The sequence below is a fragment of the Pomacea canaliculata genome, linkage group LG14 (genome assembly GCF_003073045.1).
Source record: "Pomacea canaliculata isolate SZHN2017 linkage group LG14, ASM307304v1, whole genome shotgun sequence".
In the NCBI taxonomy this organism is placed as follows: Eukaryota; Metazoa; Mollusca; class Gastropoda; order Architaenioglossa; family Ampullariidae; genus Pomacea; species Pomacea canaliculata.
The window spans coordinates 10,074,265-10,095,285 of record NC_037603.1 but is presented as its reverse complement, the minus strand read 5'-3'; the positions used below and the strand labels follow the sequence as shown (position 1 = coordinate 10,095,285).

The 21,021-nt window shown below is 46.6% G+C and overlaps 1 protein-coding gene across 5 annotated transcripts in view; it reads left to right on the top strand.

Moving 5' to 3' along the window:
* LOC112555635 overlaps positions 1-21,021 on the top strand; it is a 143,836-nt gene that overhangs the window by 74,459 nt on the left and 48,356 nt on the right. For all 5 annotated transcript variants that reach the window (XM_025224065.1, XM_025224066.1, XM_025224064.1 and 2 more), the window contains one exon: positions 1,179-1,232. In XM_025224065.1, coding sequence (XP_025079850.1) covers positions 1,179-1,232 — 54 coding nt within the window. The remainder of the gene's footprint in view (positions 1-1,178; positions 1,233-21,021) is intronic.

Genomic DNA, 21,021 nt, shown 5'->3' with positions numbered 1-21,021 from the left:
CTGAACTCCTCCCCCTCCTCCCCCAGCGGTTTTAATTGTCAGTTTGAAATCCCCGGACACTTTATGGATGGGAAACACTGGCGGCATATCCCGACCTTTGTAAGACCCTCGTTCAATTAGTGTCATTAAACTTCTGATGTGCTTTATGAAATTATTATAAGTTCCTAACTGTAAAACTTCATTCATTAAACAAATGGATAAATAATGGAAACATGCGTCGTATAATCTTTTTTTTCTCTGGTGGAGTATTAAATTGTCAACCGGTCGAGGTGAGGGTTGAGTATAAAGGGTGCACCACTTGACCCTTGGATACAAGGACAACTGTTGCTGCTGCCAGGAGTAATACAAGCAGACAGTGATGGTCTCCAAGGAAACACAAAAGACAACACAGACACACCACAGACCTCCAAGACACGTTACTCATCCCGGGAGGAATGACCTCAACCTCCCAGACATCATGACAGTCTGCCATAGCACCCACCCACCCACACACAGACACACAGACACACACAACAATACACACACACAATACACACAGACAACAATACACATGTGGGAGACACAATGAGAGGCATGTATAGTAAGAAACTTCAAGACCTACAGGTCCACTCGCCTCACTACATTTCTCTTCTAACTCAGCTGTTACTTGGGGGGACCGGCACCAAGTGTGTGATAGCATCAGTTTCGCAAGGTACAGGACTAGTGGTCCCCAGACCAAAACTGTTGCAATTTCCTCGAGGACGCCTGCACGGTACCTATCTCAATGGGGTGTCTCCCTGCCACAAGCCGCCGCCATGTTGCGGCCACCCGAGGCTGGATGGGAGGGAAATTACACTTAATCCCCGCCTCAGGCTTTGTCAGATAAAGGGCTGCAAAGGTAAGATTTACTGGGGCTTTGCACAACCTACCTTCACCGATCACACTCAGTCCATTTCCTGTTGAGTCGTGTCCACCCGTGCTTACCTGCCAGGGGGCGCCACTAACGGCCACATGACATCCCATCCTTCTGTCTTCTTTATTGTTTGTTTTCGTGTCGCAGGTGTGATGAAGCAGGTTAATCGGGCCGTGGAAGGAATTTTGGTTTTAAAGAAATAATTTTACATGATTTTAATTTACACGATTTTAATTCTTGTTCTTATAATCACAAAGTTAACGAATAATTTGTTTGTCTGTTGTAGATGGCTATGCATAGTGCGCAAGAGTTGATGTCTCCTGTCACTTGGGACCACCAGGTGAGTAACAGCGATAAATGTGTTTTGTGATTTATTGTGTGACAGAGGCCTTGGTGGTAAATGTTGTCACGTAAGGTATTGGAAACAGTCTCTATGTTGTTTGGATCCCATCCCTTCCTGTCCCATCCCCCACCACCCCACATACACCTCGACTTCTCCTCCCAGTTGCCCTTGATGCTCCCCCTCCCTGTCTCGCATACCCCTTTATTTCCCTCTGCAGACCGCCAATCCCACCTTGGACACACTTGTCTGGCTGATTTTCTTGGGACTCTAGCAGCTGGCCCTCCACTTGTGGTGTAAACCGTCTGAGAAGAGCGTTGACACAAGGCTGCAACACGTGTTCCTGTCCGTCCTCTCCTCTTGTCTCGGTGTCTTTTGATTCATCCTTAACCATTCCAGTCGTTCTCAACGGGAAAACACCAATAAACACTTTGCAAATGAGGGTGGATGTTTGGACCAAATATATTCATATATACATGTGTATGTATCGGTATAGATGTCATGTAAGAACGTTTGTCACGCTTGATCACACATTCGTCCATATTTGTGCGGTTAAGACCTGTACAAAGGGAAACTTCATAATTCCATGATCTGTTTTTATTCTGTTTTTCTTGAGAGAGAGAGTGTGTGTCAGTTGAAGATCAAAGCGTGCAGGTTGTCATAGCAGCTGGTGGAACTTACTAGGCGACAGTTTGGTGTCCTAGGTTACAGACGAGAGCTAGCGAGTGCTAGAAGTAGACTCACCCTCTGTGAGAAACGTCTGCGCCACTCAGAGAGTGAGTGAATGGAGGAGGAGGAGCGGGTCTCGGCTTGCTCACACTGGTGACTGTCGATACGCGACACAAAGACAGTCGTGCACCTGCACACGAGCTTCATTATTTATTTTCTCTCTCTTTCACTCAACTGTAAGTGAAATGTGAAATGTATGACAAGCGAGACTGTGTGGCGGTTGACCGTTTCCACTCTGAGACCAACCCGCGTGGGAACTGACAGCTGTGGGGCGAGCTGTGTTGATGGAGAACCACACCTCTGTCGCGTACCGCCCCCTAGCCGCCGGAAGATGCACGCCCGAAGTCCGCTCGCACAGCCGGAGACGAACGCGCAACCCCCTTCGCTCGGCCGGAGACGGCTTGCTGACATTCCATTCGAACCACAGGCTGAGCGCAGACCACAACAACAACGATGACAAAGACAAAATCTACAAAACAGACAGGTTTATTAACTAAACATAAAATAACACTAATAGGAGGCAAGCATCAAAAATAATTCACAATAAAAGAGTTGCCCTGTGCACAGGCATGTTACAGTAGGCGAAGAAAAGAAAAGAAAAGAAAAAAAAAAAACAAAACAACAAGGGAAGACAAACCACCCGCACGCACTGCTGGGTGGCAAGTCGAATGTCCGCTCAAGGTGTTCGCTGGCGGCAGCCCGCCCTCTCTGGCCTGCGTGCCGCTACAGCGGTGACCCCCCCTCTCTCCCTCTGGACCAGCTGTCCCCCACTCGGTTCTCCCGTCCGGGTAGACCTTGGTCACGTGAGTCCCTGCTCGCCGGCCTCCACCCTAGGTACTCCCTCGATGGCCAAGCCGCACACTCGCGCAGCAGGGTCCCGCTCACGCGCCGACGAGGAGATGAAAGCGCATGGTCGACACAATGGCGGACATTAGCACGAAAGGCAACGTGCAGAAACGACGACATGGACGAAGAGCAAATCCGACATGAAGAATATGAAGAAAAACGTCGAAAATATACAAAAAAAAAAGCCTGTAAAGAGAAACAATTTACCCAATCAACATACGGCATTCCAAGCATTACTCAACTTCTAATAACATCCTAACATTGTGAGGCACAAAGTCTTACACTAAAAAAAAACGTGAACATAACTCGAACAAGTAAAACCCCTCTCACTCGCACTACCAATGCTAACCCGGGCCCTATAGACTAGAATAGTGTGGAACTCGAAGAAGATATACTCTGCTCACCCAAATCGGCTTGTGATGGTGAGAGACCAGCGCCGGCCGCTAGGGCCACGGTCCTCCACCGTCCCCCACGTCCGGCGCCGTCCGTTGCTGGATGAAGACTCTCCAGAAAAGACAGAAAAACGCGCCAAGGACCCCAACGCGCGCGAAAAGCAAAGAAACAAAGAGAAAGGGGGGGGGTTGCTGTCCCATCCCGAAAGAAAAAGATACCTGTGACGCCGCGAGTCAGGGCTCTTGGGCTCGCGAGACGGATAGGGTTACACAAGGACCCGATAAACCGTCCCTTGGTTCTCCCCATCCGTACGTACACACCCAGCGACAGGCCATCGCAGTACGGAAAGCACAACACGGACAGCAGAAAAATCGCCGACACGCGACAACCTCCTCCCACAAACCCCTCTCCCCACCCGAGCCTTGATGAGAGAGTCGCATATTTATCTCTCACCGACAGCTTCCCATCAGCGGAACGATTTGCAGTCGAGGTCAGTCCTCCTCCCTTTCATGCTAAGGGCGAGCAGTCACTGAGAAATGTGCGAGGTCGACTTGGCTGACGGGGGGTGGAGACGACCGAGCAGACATTTTGTCATTATTAATCACTTTTCACGTCTACAGCCAGTGTAAGAGCCCCTAATTACAGCCAATCACAGGAGAGGAATTCAAGCACGTGACATTTAGTGTGCAGCATACACAGACATGCACACATACAGTCACACATACAGTCACACATACATGCACACGTACAGACACACGTACACATGCAAACATTTGTGTCCATTGTGCTCACACCGTCGGTGTAAAGGTCAGCAGGCAGCAGTCTGGTAAATGCGGAAATGCCAGTTGAGGACCGCCTTGACTATAGACACCCATGTAGACAGCGACACCTACATTGTCTACGTCACCTACACGTTGTTGTGACTACAGATCGAACACAGCCAACGGACACTACTCAGTCGATTGAACTGTTTAGTTAAAAATGAATCACTGATCTTGCCTGAGCAATGTCCGCTCGTCACGCGAGGCTGAGGCTGATCCACACCACCACCCGGGGTCCTACCCGAGCAACTCACTGCACGAGGCGGCTGCGGTCCCGCATCTTTACATTCTATGTTGCACGAGAGCTTTTTACCTCAACAGAAAAAAAATTAATCCTTGAAATAACCGTTGCTAGCCTGGACTGCATGATGCGCGGACTTGGGTGGTGTTGGTTGATGGGTGGTGTGGACTGATGGGTGGTGTGGACTGATGGGTGGTGTGGACTGATGGGTGGTGTGGACTGATGGGTGGTGTGGACTGATAGGTGGTGTGGACTGATAGGTGGTGTGGACTGATGGGTGGTGTGGACTGATAGGTGGTGTGGACTGATAGGTGGTGTGGACTGATGGGTGGTGTGGACTGATAGGTGGTGTGGACTGATAGGTGGTGTGGACTGATGGGTGGTGTTGGTTGATGGGTGGTGTGGACTGATGGGTGGTGTGGACTGATAGGTGGTGTGGACTGATGGGTGGCGTGGATTGATGGGTTGTGTGGATTGATGGGTGGTGTGGATTGATGGGTGGTGTGGACTGATGGATGGTGTGGACTGATGGGTGGTGTGGACTGATGCATGGAAGCGCAAAGGACGTGTGATTACCGACCTCGCTTTTAATCTCTGGAGTAAATTAAAAAAAAAAAAGCTAACGCAGAACGTGACCTCTATTACAGGGTCAAGGGTCAAACATGGTTATGTCCGCCATCTTGCTGGTGACCCTGTGGAGAATTTACGTGATCTGCTTTTTTTTTCCTCTCCTCGGTCTTCTGGTATTTCTCTCTTCTCTGTGTAATGAAAGATTTCGCGATTTCTTCCTGGCTTCTCTCTCTCCCTCGCCACTGGGGATCAGCGGAAAGATTGCATCACACGTTTTCGTCAGAGTTATTCATCTTTGCTAAACGACTTTTCAACCTTGCCCTCGCGGACAGCCAATCAGAGGCAGCGGCGTGTCAGTGAACCCATTAGCGGCTTTAAACATCTCAAGACTGCACTGCTGTACAACACAACCACTTGTACTGCAAGTAAACAAGTAAACAAACATGTCACACCACTGTGCGATCGTCAAAATAAAATTCCGATATACAACTTGTTTCCAAAGATGTTTTGTTTTTGAGTTATTTGAAAATAATCTCAATTGTTCCCCCGTTAATACTACTCCTCTAAATAAATAAACGACATTTTTATTCTTTTATCAGATTGCAACATTTTTGTGCTGAACCGTTTTAGTTTATTTAAAAACTTTTTGTTTTGATTGATTATGTCTTTGGTTGCAAAGTGAGAGGCGTTCATACAAATCCGATTGGCGAAAAAAGTATTTCGAAAGTTTTTTTGGTTTAAAAAAAGGAGCAAGAGTTTCCATCACTTTTAACTGAAAGTCTTTCCGATTAATGTTCAGTGTCTGGGGACAGATGTCAGGTCCCCCCTCGTCCCGCCTGTAAGTTTTCGGTGGAATCGTCGTTTTTTCCGCGGTGTGCCTAACGGTTGTATGAAAGGGGAGGAAGGGAGGAGCAAGTCCGCAGTGGCAATGTGTTTAGTGTTCAGTGGCTTTGGGTTCGTTGCCAGCCATTTCTTACCGAGCCATAAATCCGCCGAGACATGCGCGCGCACCTCGTATGGAGGCTGGTGGCCGGCTTCCTGTAAAGACCTTCTGACATATTTGCCGATGCCCCATCGCCGCCATAGTCGCCCTCGAGGTCGTGACCTGTGGAGGCGTGCACCAACTGCTCGGTCGCCATGTGAACTCGCTTTCTGTGATTTACTTCCGGTGTCACCCAGGCTCCTTGAGTGTAAATACTCGGGGAATGAAATGTCTTGGATACAAGGCAGTGATGGAAAGCACTTTGTCGGTTAGAATGCCTCTCGCTACAAGTGTCGGCACAAATTATTGTGAAGGTAGATTGCACGCGCAAAATGGAGAAAAAACGGAAGTTTGTGACGGTCCAGTTCAGGGAAGATTTGACCGAGTACAACCAGTACAGTTTGGGGGGAGCTGTTGGCCTGGGCATCGTGTTGTGTTGATATCCCCACACTTAGAGTGCTTCCGGGGAGATAAATCGTCCACGTGACTTTTTTGTTAATATTGACCTTTACACATTTACACCTGGTCAAGCCGATCTCCAACGAGTCAGTTGTTGTAGCAAACCGTACATACATACACTCACACAAACACATATTCAAGCACTCACCCAAATTCACGGACGCACGCATGCACTTAGTTCCACACACACACACTCCGTGGTCTTCTATTGAATGGACATCAACCCCCGGGGTGGAGGTATTTCCGTGTCTTCTCCTCTCTGTCTGTGCTGGCGACTGAAACAATACTTCAATCCCAGTCAAATGTCACAGCGAGTGCCATCAATTATATCTCTGAGCCTAGAGAATCCCCCCGCACCACAGACGTACTGCGATCGTTGCCTCCCAACAGGAGGACTCCAAAGAAGGAGAACTCGCCACGTCGCTGGAAGCAAAGGGCAACAACTCCGGATTAGGTTACACTTCCTGAGGTGTCTGTGGGATAGAGTGTAAGACAAAGTGTGATTCCGCTCATCATCTTCCCTCTCAGCCCTCCTCTCGGGGGAGAAGCATGGGAATATGAGACTGGATACCGGTCAGGGTGCTGCTATACACCGGCTGACAGTTCTTGTCTGCTACAAGTCCTCCTCCTCCTGTACCGACATTTTGTGTTCTCCATGTAATCTAGATAATGAATAGGAAATTTTGTCTTCTCCTAATCAGGATTCTGAATTGTTTCCTTCAAATCGAGATAATGAATAGGAGAATTTTTTGTTTTCCTTCTAATAACGATGATGTATCGGAGAATTTTGTGTTCTCTAATTAAGATGCTGAAGAAGAAAGTTTGGTCAGGCTGACCTGAAGATGATTGTAACGATTGTTTATTGACCTGACGATGATTATAACGATTGTTTATTGACATGACGATGATTTTTTTTCTTGTCTGCAAGCCCAACTAACATTCCTAAATCATCTTTGGTGGCTAGGCTACTTTGGCCATGTTTCAGCACCTGTCGCACCGTTTCTTCTGTCTTCACAGAATCCCTGTAGTGAGAATGAAGTCTTCAACTAACGGTTACCTGGTGCAGACGACATTGTATCCGTTTGTTCTCGGAGTAAGTGGGTGAGGCCTGAGTTTAATGACATTCTTGTCCAGCAGGTGTAATTTTCAGACGAAATTAAAATGAAACTAAATTAAAACTGTGTCTGGTGCTGTAGGCGTAGAGATCATCACCATTGTTTCGCTTCCCTCGCTGGCTGTCGGTGACCGAGTATATCAGTTAATGACTGAACTCTTTGCTATAAATAGCTTTATCACCTGCCTCTGATTACTTTTGTCTGATCATGCCTCCACATTCTCTCTCGCCCACATCGTTGAATTGGCTGATACACTTCGATAACAACAACATCATTAAATGATAATAAAGTTTGTAAGGCGCATTTCCTTCTGTGGATGCGAACTCCGTACACCCAGTTTGAAGAGAAGGGAGCAGGCACTTTCACACTTGAGAACGTGTGTTGCTGTAGGTCACGTGACAACATGTCTTTTTCTAGGTTTTTCTTCAGTCCAGAACAATCTTTTCTTGCAGCTCCGCCCAGCTCTAGTTTTAGGCGGATTGAGGGACTGATTATAACAGCTGTTAAAATATCGTTCAATCTCTCCTCGTCGTCTGTTGTATCTCGTGAACAAAAGTAAACACAACAAAAGGCGTGTGTTTGTCTCCCCTTGAAATACATTTATGACGTATCGCTCTGTGGAATTGCCTCCCCGTACTTCACCCAGCCTGCAAAGCTTTAAAAAAATGCCATGCTCATTCTTCTGACAATCAGAGCCCAGGATGCGGTGGCCGCTAGAAAAGGAATCCAACATGTGTGAACTTTGATTTAGAGTTGTCTCGCTTGTCCTGCGTCCCCAGTCCCGTTGCCTGTCAGGCAGGCGGATCCCGCGCCGCTGGTGTAGGAAATGGCCGACAGTAAAACTTCATTGGCCGCGACATCTTGAGGGCGGAATCGTGTACCTGTCCCCACTTGGTCTCAGTCTGCAAACTGTGGCGTGGTGGAGCTGTCGTGGTGTCGTGCTGTCGTGCTGTCGTGGTGTCCTTGTCGTGGTGTCGTGCCGCAGCCTTGCTGGTGCTAATTAGTGGGGGAGGGCATGATGGGGGACTAATTACGATAACAGTTGGACCCGTGCTGTGGAAGCAGTTCATTGCATGGCACTCTGACCTCTTATTCTGATTTTCTTCTGTGACATGGAATCCGCAGTCTGACAGAATGCAGTTGTCTTTGTTTATTTACTTTAGGGAGGGAAAAGGTTTTCATTTTATCATTTCACAGCCGACATGTGGAGAGTATTTTCGAAATCTTGGGTAAATGAAACGTCGAGGTTTTATTCTTGCCTTCGATGAACCGATAAGGAATAATGAACTACCTTAGCATGCAGGTGAATAGACAAGCGCCATCTTGTGATGTTTACTTTGATGTCTTGTATGTTGTAACAGTTATCTCCCTTCACATCTTGATACACATACTTATGTCGGTACAGTTATCGCCCTGCACATACTGATGTCTGGCAGATAAAAGCTGAAGGCAGATGTACGATATGACACTCAACACAGGGTGGGAAATTTATTTAACTCTCATTCTACCTTTATAAATTTATACTTGAACTTCTGCTGATGTTGTACAAGTTGTAAATTATGGGATGGAAAGTATCCAGTGACTGCCTTTGCACGTTCAAAGTGTGTGCCTATGCTGTATTATTATTTTCGAGAAAATACGACTTGCTAGAGCATCACTCTCTGATGAGAAATCTTCTGATCCACTGGATTATTTATTGAGTTGTTCTGTATATTTGTGCTTCTCGTCTTGTCTGTGTTGTTATAATGAAATATTACTCCGTTGTTTGTGTTCACTTTGAAATTTTCTCATCTGTTATTCTAGGCCTCGCATTATTCTGTTTGTGTTTTGGTAAGGAGCCTTCAGGGGGCTAGCCGGGTATGTGGTGGGGTGTTAGCAGGCATCTGATGGAGAATCATGTGGGCAGGAGGTGGGCTGATGGAGAGGGCATGAGTGGATGCCTTACCACAACACCCACAATACCCACAATGCCCACAATGCCCACAATACCCACAATACCCACAGGACCTCCATTGCCCACGTGCCCGGCACGAGGAACCTGAATCCACCCCGGCGTAGGGCCAGCCGTGACCAATTACTTTTTCCAGGATGGAAAGATAATAACTTAAATGACAAAATAACCAGAGAGATAACACTACGTGTATCCAGAGAGAAGATATATAACTACAGTGATAGCAGCATTATAACGAGCGATAACACAACTTATTAACTGGAAAGGCTTATTAAACCGGAATAATTTGTGATGAAGAAGATGAGAGCTGTCTTGTACGGGAGGGGGACTGGGGGACTGACAAAAGTCTACCCCAGGAGTAGAGAGCGGAATTACAAGGCTGACTACCGGCCCGCTATCTAGACACCTGTCACTTGCTGCTCCCTCCCTCAGACAAGCCACAAGTTGTATTTACACCTCGTCTGTTCCCGTCTCCCTGTCATTCGCCACGGTCTGGTGACTTCCGTCTAGAGATGTGCATGCGCACAACTACATTTCCTGTAGCTTCCTGTCACGTGACAGTCAGTAGGGAAGCCGTGCTTCGTACATGCTCTCGGCTGGTTGAGGTGAGGTCAGGGTGATGATAATCATTTGTAAAATTATCACTGTGTTCTCTAATAAGCTTTTGAAGAGTATTTATCAAACACGTGATTATGTTTAGAAAAGTGCTTGTCACCTAGAAATCACACACCTGGACAAGCTTCTTTCTGAAAAACACACTCTCTTCCCTCTCCCACCTCAGCCGCTCAAGTCTTTCTCTCCCTCACTCCCCTTCTCTCCTCCTCACACACACAAATATAAACATAAAAACTCCTTAATATGATGTTTATCTGATGACTGTCGAGTCCTCTTCACATCTCGTGCCCGCCTTTGATGTCTTCAAACCCCCAACCCCCGACCCCCGCATAACTTACTTTTAACGACGACAGCCTCCTTGAGGTGAAAAAGTTTCTAATCGTAATTTTTTATTTTTAACATATTCTTGTAATAGAATTTTTCTCAGTAAATCATAGACTACCGTGGGTGTGCGCATGCTCAGAGCATGTCGTCTCAGACCCGCCCTCTGTTGAGAAATTATACAGCAAAGGGGCATCACTCTACAGAACCGTGGCACCATGTAGGTATATATTTCAATCACACTTGAAGGAAGCCATCACCCAACTGTTCTTGTCTTCATTTCTGTCGAGGAAAGAACGATGTTAATAAAGTCGGTTTTATTTTTCCCGGACGACAGCAGCTGCCGTGCGTCGTTCACCGTTTTTGTGGAACAGGATTGGCATTTAACCTTTTCTCCTCCATCTCAGTGGTCGATGAAGATGAGAGGAATGGCCTGTCAGGTCAGCGGGGTGTACCTGATGTAAAGCAGACCTTCTGCGCTCGTGGGGATCGATTAAAGGATGTTGCAGGTGAACCGTGCAGTCGAGGGGTTAATGCAGGCGTGACTGCACCGTGCGAGGGGAGCGGTCATTACTCGGCGCCACGCAGGCAGCGGGAGGAGAAATTGAATTAGCTTTCCAACTTTCATATTCGTCAGACACACTTCTAGCTCGCACGGAAGGTCGGTAAAAAAAGAAAGAGAAAACGAAGAAAACAGGTATGCTGTAATAATTAAGACATTTTCTATGCAGAATGAGATTTCTTTCATTTCTTTTCTCTCAAATGTTATCTTAATTTTGATCATAATTGTATTTTTGTACACAGAAAGTTTAAAGGGAAAATGTATTTAAAATCGATTTTCCGTCATTTTCAAAGTTCTTATCCATCCACTTATGAAAATAATCAGATAAATAAACAAAAGGAAGGAAGCAGCTAGTTCTAACTCAGTTTCTCCTGGAAAGGTCAACATTTGTTTAGAAGTTCTTACATTTACTTCAAACAGTTACTGACGATGAATATCAAACATCTACAAAATCACATGTCATCGTATAACGATGTTGGTTGTCATACATATGGGATGGCAGGACTGGTTCTGTCACACATCTCAAAGAATGTCTAGGAAGGTTTGTTGGCTTTGAAGTCAGAAAAAGCAGTCCTGACAGGTGACTGTGGATTACACCATGACCTTTGCCCTTAGAGTTGGCTGTGTGGACACAACTGATTATCATCAAGTCCACAGACTAGCGATTGTGATGAAGGTTGTTTTTTTTCTTGACGAGCTGTCGTCTTTCTTCGATCCGTGCTCTATCTCGCAATGTGATGAAGGAGGAATATTCCAGAAGGACTAGGACTAGGGACATAAGCTCATAGGACCAAGCTGTCAGCTCGTGGGTGTGACATGCGCACTCACGCCTGTGAGACCATGTTTAGTGGGCAATAGAAACATGCGCAGTTGAAGGTGTAAGCAGCCTGTAAACTTCGTTCATGGCAGTTTGTATGTATTGCCGCCCAAGATGGACCAAGGAGCCGGCGGCGGGAGGAGGGCCCCGCCTTGGGTGTCCGCTCGGTGGAGCGTGAAATGAGATTAGGGACCAACCGGAGTGCAGTATTGCCATGCTTGTGTGCTCGTGAAATGCCTGCAACTGATGAAGTAGGGAGCACGGATACCCGCCCTGTAAGTGCCATTTGTTACCGCTTGTTCCTCCCTCCTGGCTGCTGTGGGAGGGCGGCTGTGTATGATTGATACGTCTGCCTGCTGTCTTCCTCACTGCACCATCCGGTGTCTCTGTCCTCATATCGACTCATCAGGCAGGCAACAGCAGGGGATCAAAAATACATTTTGACAGGCGTGATGATGCGGCGGTTTGGGGAGAAACTTCAGCGAGAGATGATCTTCTTGCTGGCCACTGTTTTTACTGGAGAAATTAATCAGTCTTTGACTTTGGTTGACATTTTAGACACAGACAAAGAAGACAACAAAATTCCGATGCGGTGATGCGTGTTTTATACAGAAAATTATTTTTTTAAATAATCTATTCTTTTCTGGTTTGTTTTTGTTAAAAGACTAGTGGGGGGCAGAGTTTTTCTAATGATTAGGTACAGCTCAGTTCAAGAAACTAGTTTCCCAAATTCTTCCTACAAAAATCCTCATGTACAGAAATAGCTCCCGCAAAATTATTACATCATGTGTATACTCAGTGTGCTTAGTTTTATAAAAATCATCACGCACACAAAGAACTCATGCAAGATCATTACATCATATATATATATGCCTCATTAACATTGGTCCCAGCTCTCTATTCTCGAGAACGGAAGAGGAAATACAGTCTTGCGAAAGAGTTTTTTATCCAATCATTAGAAAACAATGACTCCAGTAGTCCATTTAGGATTTGGATGTGTCTGAGGGCTGTGCACTAGGACTGAGGGCGGGAGGAAGTGGGGAACATTGTTGTGACCAGGATTATGTCAGGACACCATCGCCTCCTGCTGCTGTGTGGGTGAGGCTCACCTGCTGCCTTATCCACGATGGAAAATATTATTTGTTGTTATATCACTCGTGCCTTTACACAATAGCTTACTGTTCCATCCTTGGACAATAGTTTCATCCCCACTTATCTCCCTGGAGAGACTCCCCCTGGGCGTGGCGATCCCCAGATCCTCCAAGAACAATAGTCGGAGGATTCTTCTGAGAGATATCGGTAACCAGCCAGTCACGTGTTTCGCACCTGAAGTCTGTCTGGCTTTTATTTTCCAGGTATTGTCATTGCTAGACATACCTGGTTGTATTGTCTGTGTACACTACCGCTGAGTGCCAGACTTGTTTGTTTATTTTTACCTTCTGTCTTCTGTGCTCAGCCGCAGATGAGTTTATTTCCACTCGGCTGGCAGCAGAGCACAACAACTCTCTTGGAATTGTTGCTAGAAAAATGAACTTTTTTCTCCAGTTTGTCAGTCCGTTCGCCATCTTTCCGTTTGCTGCAGAAAGTTACTTAACACGCATGTGGAGGAGTTCCGGAAGAACACGATCCAGAGCAGGTGCTAACAGGTGGGCGGGAAAGGGAAGAGGTAACTCATACATTTGGGAAAAAAGCGAGAGGCAGACTGCATTGTGTGTTCTTACCTGAAACCTGACACTTTTCTGTGAGATCATTGGCTGACACAGTCACCTGACTTGTCCTCCACTGACACACAGGTAAAAATGTTGAAGATAAGAGATCAGTGTGTGCTGAAGGAATGAATGACAAATGGTAGACAAACCCGACCTTTGACCTTAACTGGTACACTCTTGAAGAATTTTATTGGTAATCAGCACGAGCTTCGTGAGGAAAGTGAACGTTGGGTTTGGGTTGGACAAAGTAAAGGCTGTCGTGAGTAAACAAATTGATTTGTCGAGGACTAGCCGTGACGAGCTCACGATTTTCTGTCGTCACATTCCGGTGTCGTGTGGAGCGCCACCTCGTGGAGACCTCGTCCACGTCATACAGGAGGACGTTACAGCGACCCCTCCACAGGGTCAAGGACGCTGGCCGCCATGACATTTGCACGTTCGGTGTCGACCTTTATCGTTTGAGAGAGCGAGGTCGATAATGCTTCTTTCAAGTCCGCTGACTCCCCGCCACTGTCTCTCATTTACTTTTGCCCCGAGTGTTTACTCTGCCCCGAGTGTCTACCTGCCCGTCAATTACCGCGCCTGCGCACCTGGCGCACCTTGCACTCCCCCTACCGGCGCTGCGCAGACGACTCTTTGCTCTCCCGTTAAGATGTTGACACCGGACGCCGCTGTTGTTTACGTCAACACTCAAGCAGACGGTTGAAGTGATGGAAGGACAGTGAATATACCTCAGCGGTAACTCGCAAGCAAACAACTTCCTTTCTTTGTGAAGAAGATGGCGCTGGCAGCCTTTTAGCAATCTATTTTTAGCGTCTCTATTTTTAGAATAGAAGAAAGCGTTATTGTTATGATGGTTATAATAATCTTAGAGTGTGTAAGAGCCATTAGCTGTGTGTTGGTCGGCTTCATGGCCGGTCCTCAGGGTTAGGGTTTGGTAGTCCCGTGAGCAAAGTATGTGAGGAACACTGACCATCAGGTCTAATTACTGATGGTTTCTGTCTTTGCTAAAGTTCTGCTACCCACATGAAGTATCAGGACGGGGATTTATTATATAATAGTTATTTACTCATACATCAGCCACCAATATGGCGCATTTTGCTGTCTGGACTACAGCCTGACCTTTGACCTCAGTAAGCTAACCCCATCAGACCTGAGACCTATCTCCAGAGTTCAGCTTGCGCTAATGGAGGACGATGGTTGCAGTTGAAAGTGCTTGAGTCCAGCCAAGCTATAAACACCGACACCTAGCGGGTTAACTTGTTTGACTTCTGTAAACTTCTGTGAGGCTAAGAGCTTCCTGCTTCCATCAGCTCCAAGCGCAGCTGCTAACGGTCGTCTGGAGGACCGGAAGTTCCTTTCTGGGCAGTGCTTTAGTCTGCTGCAGTCTGTTTCCGGTCCAATACAGCAGCTGCAATAGTCAGTCGGCTGAAATAAACTGTCCGCGAGCGTCCAGCCATGCAGCCAGACTCACCTACACGTCAGCTGTTTAAAAATATGTGCCGTGTCCCCCGCCATCCGCTGCAAGGGGAGGTTATTTAAACACCGTCATTCTTACACCTCGTTGCCCTGAGTTACGGTACTTGGCGTAATCGTCTCCCAACAGCCGCACATCGGCAATTGGCGGGTGGGATGGAGGCTGAGGGGTTGGGGGTCTTGCCGACGTGTGCGTTGTGAAGACGTATCACTGGCCAGCGTCTTGGAGGGAGACAATATTATTGTCATTATCTATGGCGGGTCGCACAGTCGGCTTTTTAACGGCCTCCGCTGACGACAGCAACCACCAGACTGCACCTCTGTCCTCACCACCTCCAGCCCTCAACCGCTCTTTTCCATCTCATGAAGTTGCTGTCGCTCCTCCTGGTCCAGTGGCTGCAGCAGACGACCACCATCTGCAGCAGACGACCACCATCTGCAGCAAGTGTGCGACCCATGACTTGCGTATGGTGACCCTGTGACCCATTAAACTTTTTTAGTCTCCTCTTCACATTTTTCTTGGCTTCTTTGTACTCGTAAATCACCACTCGATATTCCCGCTTATAGGTAGCGGAAGGAGACATAATTTTCTTCCTTAATTTTTGTCAATCCTTCCCTGGAAGAGGTTTCCAGCCACAGGCTTCGAACCTTTGGTTCAGCATCTTTTACTGTAAAAATAAGACACTGGCAGGATGGTCCTTATCACCTTCTCTCTTATCTTCTGAAATTTTAGGTTTGATGGTCAGGAGGAATAAACAGATAAAAGTTGTAAAAATTCATAACAAAGGTAGCCGAGCTACCTGGCGATAGTTTATCCTTTGAAGAATCCATTAACACGTTAAAGAATTTTAAGAAAACGTCGAATTTAGTTTTTATCACAGAAAAATAAAGTTTTATTTGAATAGGTAGTAAAATATGTTAGTAGTAGAGTATTTGATATATCTAAGGTAAACAATATATAGTCAGTACCACACACTCTCTCTTTGAAGGTAAAACCGAATGATTATTTGAAAATCTGAACTGACTGCACGCAGACATTTTTCACATGTTTTTGTGAGGAAAAGTAAGAATGCTAAGGTCACAAAAATGCAATGATAGACATGGGTACAGCCAGTGGGAGGGTGCGAGCTGCTGTTCTCTGTGGCCATCTGTAGACGGGAGGACATCTCGGGTTGAACACTTCCCTCTGTGCAGCCTCCTTCTTGATGCTACACCAGATTGAAATCGAAGGGAAGGAAGTAATTTGCACTCAAGTATTTTTAAACGAACTTTTTGAGGGAGAACACTGATATAGAAATCTGTAATTGTGGTGACAGTCCAACCTTTGTGCACAGGAAGCGGTTGCAGTGAAACTGCCAAATGTCTGGGGCCAGCCTCAAGACACAGCTGCCTCACTCCCACCGTCATCCATCTTGTGTTGTTAGCTTGTTGTTGTAGATGTGGGGACAATTTGTTGTGGGAAGCTTGCTTGTTCTGTAACTTTCTGTTGGATTCTTTGGTAAACATCGCCCACCTAGGGTCGGCCTTGTTTGAGGTAGCGAGCCGGTCTGTTGGATCATAAACCTGTAAACTGCTGACATGAGAGTTTCCTGCAGCAACTAACCGTGCAACTAAGGGTTAGGTTTCACAAACAAGTGTGTTTAGTACATTTTTGTGGTTGCCAACAGCAGTGGGTTTACTCTTTGAGCTGCTCTGTATCTGCGTCTGAAGTGGTTTACCATAGTTTATCTTGTACGTCTTTACTACGTGCTGGTCACGTAATCTTAGAAAGTAACACACTTTCTGGAGGCGCCACATATCACGAATATGATACTTGCTTTCCTCGAACTCTGAATGCTGTTTTTATGAAATCTCTCGCAGAAATCGCTTGCAGCAGGCCTGATGTACAGTACAAAAACACAGAAAACATTTGCCTGCACGTGTAGCCGACAGTTAAACTTCATTTACGCCTTCTGTTCATCTCGGAGATCGTTGCGCCTCCGGGAAAAGGTATTAAATCAGGGGCATCTTACTAAGCGAACTTCAGAATGTGGTGTAGGGAGCTGTGAGATGCTTGCATCCACTCTTTCTAACATTTTCGTTGACGAGCATTTTTATCTCACGGTTGAATTCCGACAGGTTCTCAGTAACGGCCTGAGGTTTTTTTATATTTTTATTCATCGCTATATCACTGCCCATACTTCACTTTTTTCTCTTTATTCTCAGCTTCTTGAATCCTTCAGCGATCTTTAAGCATCTTCAAGAAGCGGCATAAATAGCGGGACAAAAAGGAGGGTGAGCTTGGTATACAGGACAGTGATCCCGTGTTTGACGGTTTGAAGACATCACTGGGTGAGAGACAGTTTCCACAACTGACAATTCTTTTAAAGTGATTTAAAGTTTGCATCGTTTTGTATTCAAAAGACAATTAATAAAGGAAGGTTTTGCAGTTTATAAAAGCATTGCAGTGTTGTGTTTTTAAAGACCACTTTCAAGCGATCATCGTGAAGAGAATGGCGGGCAGTGGAGAGTGTGGCGCTCATAGCCAGGCCATTACCATCGTGTTGCTGGCACTTGCCGACACTCTTCCTTACTGCATTGATAGATGGAGCGAGCGAGATGTTTGTGGGATGAACAAATGTTGCCTGGCAGCTGTGCTTCACAAGTGTGTGAATAATGATCTCACGCGCACACACACACACACAAACATCTCGCGGAGCCTCGGAACTGTTTTTGTTACCCCGAGCTTCAAGAGGTTGTGAATTAGTTGAGGGAAATATTTCAACATTTTCAGACAAAACTTTGTTGCCTACTTTTTGGATTTTGGCTGGTCTTGCTGGGCTTCTCACTCTTTCAAAGTGTAGATGACTTGGGTGACCATTAGTCGGATTTTTGTGGCGATCTGTCTCGATTGGGTTTTAGCTGATTTTTGAAACAGAAGTTTTTCTCTCAGGTAAATACAGAAATTGGTACACACACACACGCAAATACACGTGAAACTGTAAGAGCTGACAGACAGGCCGTGTGTTTCTTGCACCTGCTGCATCTTTCAGGAGGCTAATGTTCAGCCTAATAGCCCCGCATCACTGACTTTGTCTGACTTGTTAACATGCAAAAATCAGGAGCTGAGGTCGCTCTGTGTCTCCAATATATCTCCCAGTAAAATTTGTCGACAAAGAAAAAGGTAACCGGCTACAGACTACCCCCCGACTACCCCTGGACTACCCTCACCTGTCAGTGGGAGACAATGACCATCCTCAGTCTGGCAGCGGTTCAGTTTGCAAGCTTATGTTGTGTTGTAAGTACCTTTATCTCCTGTGCCCACGAGAGCTGAGAATGTGGCCAACTGGGTGCAATCTGATAAAATAACGAGCACACAAGAAATGATGGCTTTGACTAGGATAATTTGTAACTCGAGACCCTTCGTCATGTCGAGGGTTGTTGGCGGATGAAGGTAATCGCAGTGCAGTAGCACGTTGTCTATGATTTCCAGGTAGTAAAGTCAAGGAGAGAGATAGAAAGAAACAAATAGAAGAGAGTTTGGCGCGTGCGTGTGGACCTTCAAAGTCAGGAAGAGATAACTCCCACGCACCCCACCCCACCCCACCAAGCAGTCCAGTACCGTGTTCATCTGAGTGTCCACATGTGGGTACAAAGTCTTGTTTCCCAATGACTGTCAGAAGCTGCTCGCCTAATTAGTTTGAGAAGAACTATGTTATCGTCCCGACACTGGCCGGCGAGCGGTTTCTGAATTTAACGACGAAATCCGTTTTCTCGGGGGAGGCCTCCATGTTGTGTCCCCGCCTCATACAGCGACCTGGACCCTGTATTCCCCCATTTACACGGAGGACCATGGGCCCTGTGTTCCCCCATACACGGAGGACTATCCTCTGGTGAGCCGTCAGCTACAGCCACGACCTGTCGGAGGCGAATAAACACAGATCAATCGCTTATTAAAAAAAGTTTGTTCCTGGGGTGGGGGAGGAGAGTGAGAGAGTGGACGCACCCAGCCAGAGTGTGGGAGGAGAATGTCACTGGCCACCACGAGGCCTTACGAGACAACTCTGTCCACTCGCATTAACACCTGAGCAGCACTCACAGCGAGTGAGAGGCAATGTGAGGCGACAACTCGTGTCACACTGGCCCAAAGACTTTTTACTTCTGATGTCTGGTGTCTGAGAGCGGGGACGAGTTCTCCATTTTCACCGCAAAAAGAACTCGGCGGGGAGGCAAGGGAGGTAATTCGACACGACGCGGGAGAGTTCAGTGTCGGCTGGACGTGACTTTCCACTGACCCCCCATAGGTCACACCCAGACGACCCCGGGCAGCAGTTCACTTGTTGGTAGACCCTCCTTTGTCGTCGGCATCAAGGTTTGCTTGTAGTCAGCGGTTGGGGAGGATAGGTTGCTGTAGGTGTCGCTCGTGTTCGTCGGGAGGACCTTGTCGATGAATGGTCCTTTCCATAAGAGTTCGTGCCCCACAAATAATCCTCGAGCTTAGGTCGGGTAGGATGCCAAGGGACTTCACCCTGTCACAGGGAAGTAACTTTGATCTTTGTGAATACCGCTCTCCTGTCACTGGAGTACCAACAGTCCACAACTGTCCAAGATGTCAGTTCTTAGGACCGGGACCCTCGCTCACATCTATGGACATCAAAGACACTTTTTTACTTACTGTACATACAAAAATTCTGTATTATTCCAATCCGGCTTGACTGTTTGCTTCTTTTAAATGTCGCCTGCGTGTTGCGCAGTAATGTTATTACAAGTAGGCAGGATGACCAGACAAGTGGAGTGGAGGACATGCCAGGAAATAATGAGCAGACAGGTGAAGTTCAAGACGATATCAGGGGAATTCAGCTGTCAAACAAAAACGAGTTATCTCCCTTCAAACATTCTTTTTCTCTACACATTTTCTTTTATCTTAGAATAATTTTTTTCCTGCCAGATGGTGCCAGGTGATGAAGGAAAGGGGGAGAGGATGTGAACAAAAGCCGATGTTGTGTGTCCAGCGGCGGGAGGAATAAAATGAAGAGTCGCTTGTCCATTGTTTGGACATTTTTTTTATCAAATATTTTCGTTTGTCAAGCTACTTTCAGTATTTCTGATTTTGCCTTTTCTTGTTGATCGAGTCTTTTGGCTTTCTGGAGGTCTGGTGCCACGTGGTGTGGACTGTATGGAGGACTGAAGGGCAGACGAAACACCCGACAGCTGCACTGGTGGGGCCACCCGTTACAGCTCGTGTGTCGCTTAGCAAGCAGTTGATCGTAGATGTGAGGCGGGTGTGTTATGGCTGACTGCGAGTCAATGTACCTCCGGCTTCTTTGTTGTTGGAGTAACAAGATGATTAGTATGCTGCGCCACCTACCCCACGAACAAGAGAAGAATAAGCAAAGCTGACTTGCTATGCCTCCCTTGGCTTGCTTCCTCTCTGTATGTCACCTACCGCAGGCAGCTTCGGCGAAAGAATAAGAGAATTTCTTCTTTTCAACAGGGTACCTCATATATATGTGGACCAAATGTCCGGACCTTGTGAGGTTTAGTCCCTAAAGTCTGAGATTATTTTGCCGGACATGCAGGTTGTCTCTGTGAAGACCCTCGGGAGCTACTGCGACCACCCAAGCCTCCTCACCTACCCTGAAGAACCATCAGGATAGGTATACGAATACAAGTCATGAAAATGGACAACATGAGCGGTAACAAATGTCCAAGCAGGCTGGATGATTTTTATATTTAAATGTTATTCCAAGCAGACACCATTGTCATCCATGAATAGTGTTCAATTGCGAAACTCGTGCTACAGGTGAAGCCTTCAAATTCTATTTTGAGCTGTCGGTAGTCCAGACACATTTTCGATCTCTGCAAAAAAAAAAGGTGTTGTACCTGAATAGGGACGCAAATCGTTCACACCTTGAAAATAACGACAACAAAAAAGCTCGGAAAAAACCCAATAAACCAGCCCGGGAAAAAATCTCAAAGTCTAGAAGAAAAGCGTGTCTGTTTTCCCGACATTCACTGCAGTGAGTACTTGTGCAGTCTTGTGGATGCTGTTAAAGCCAGAGAGGAAATCGTGGGCTTTGTGCAGAAGCAACCAGGTTTTTCTATTTTCATGCAAACGGATCCATTAAGTGTTAGAGTGTGGGAGAGCAAAGTGGTGTCCCTTGGTGCACGGGGCTGTTGGAAACATGAGGTTCGTTAGCGGC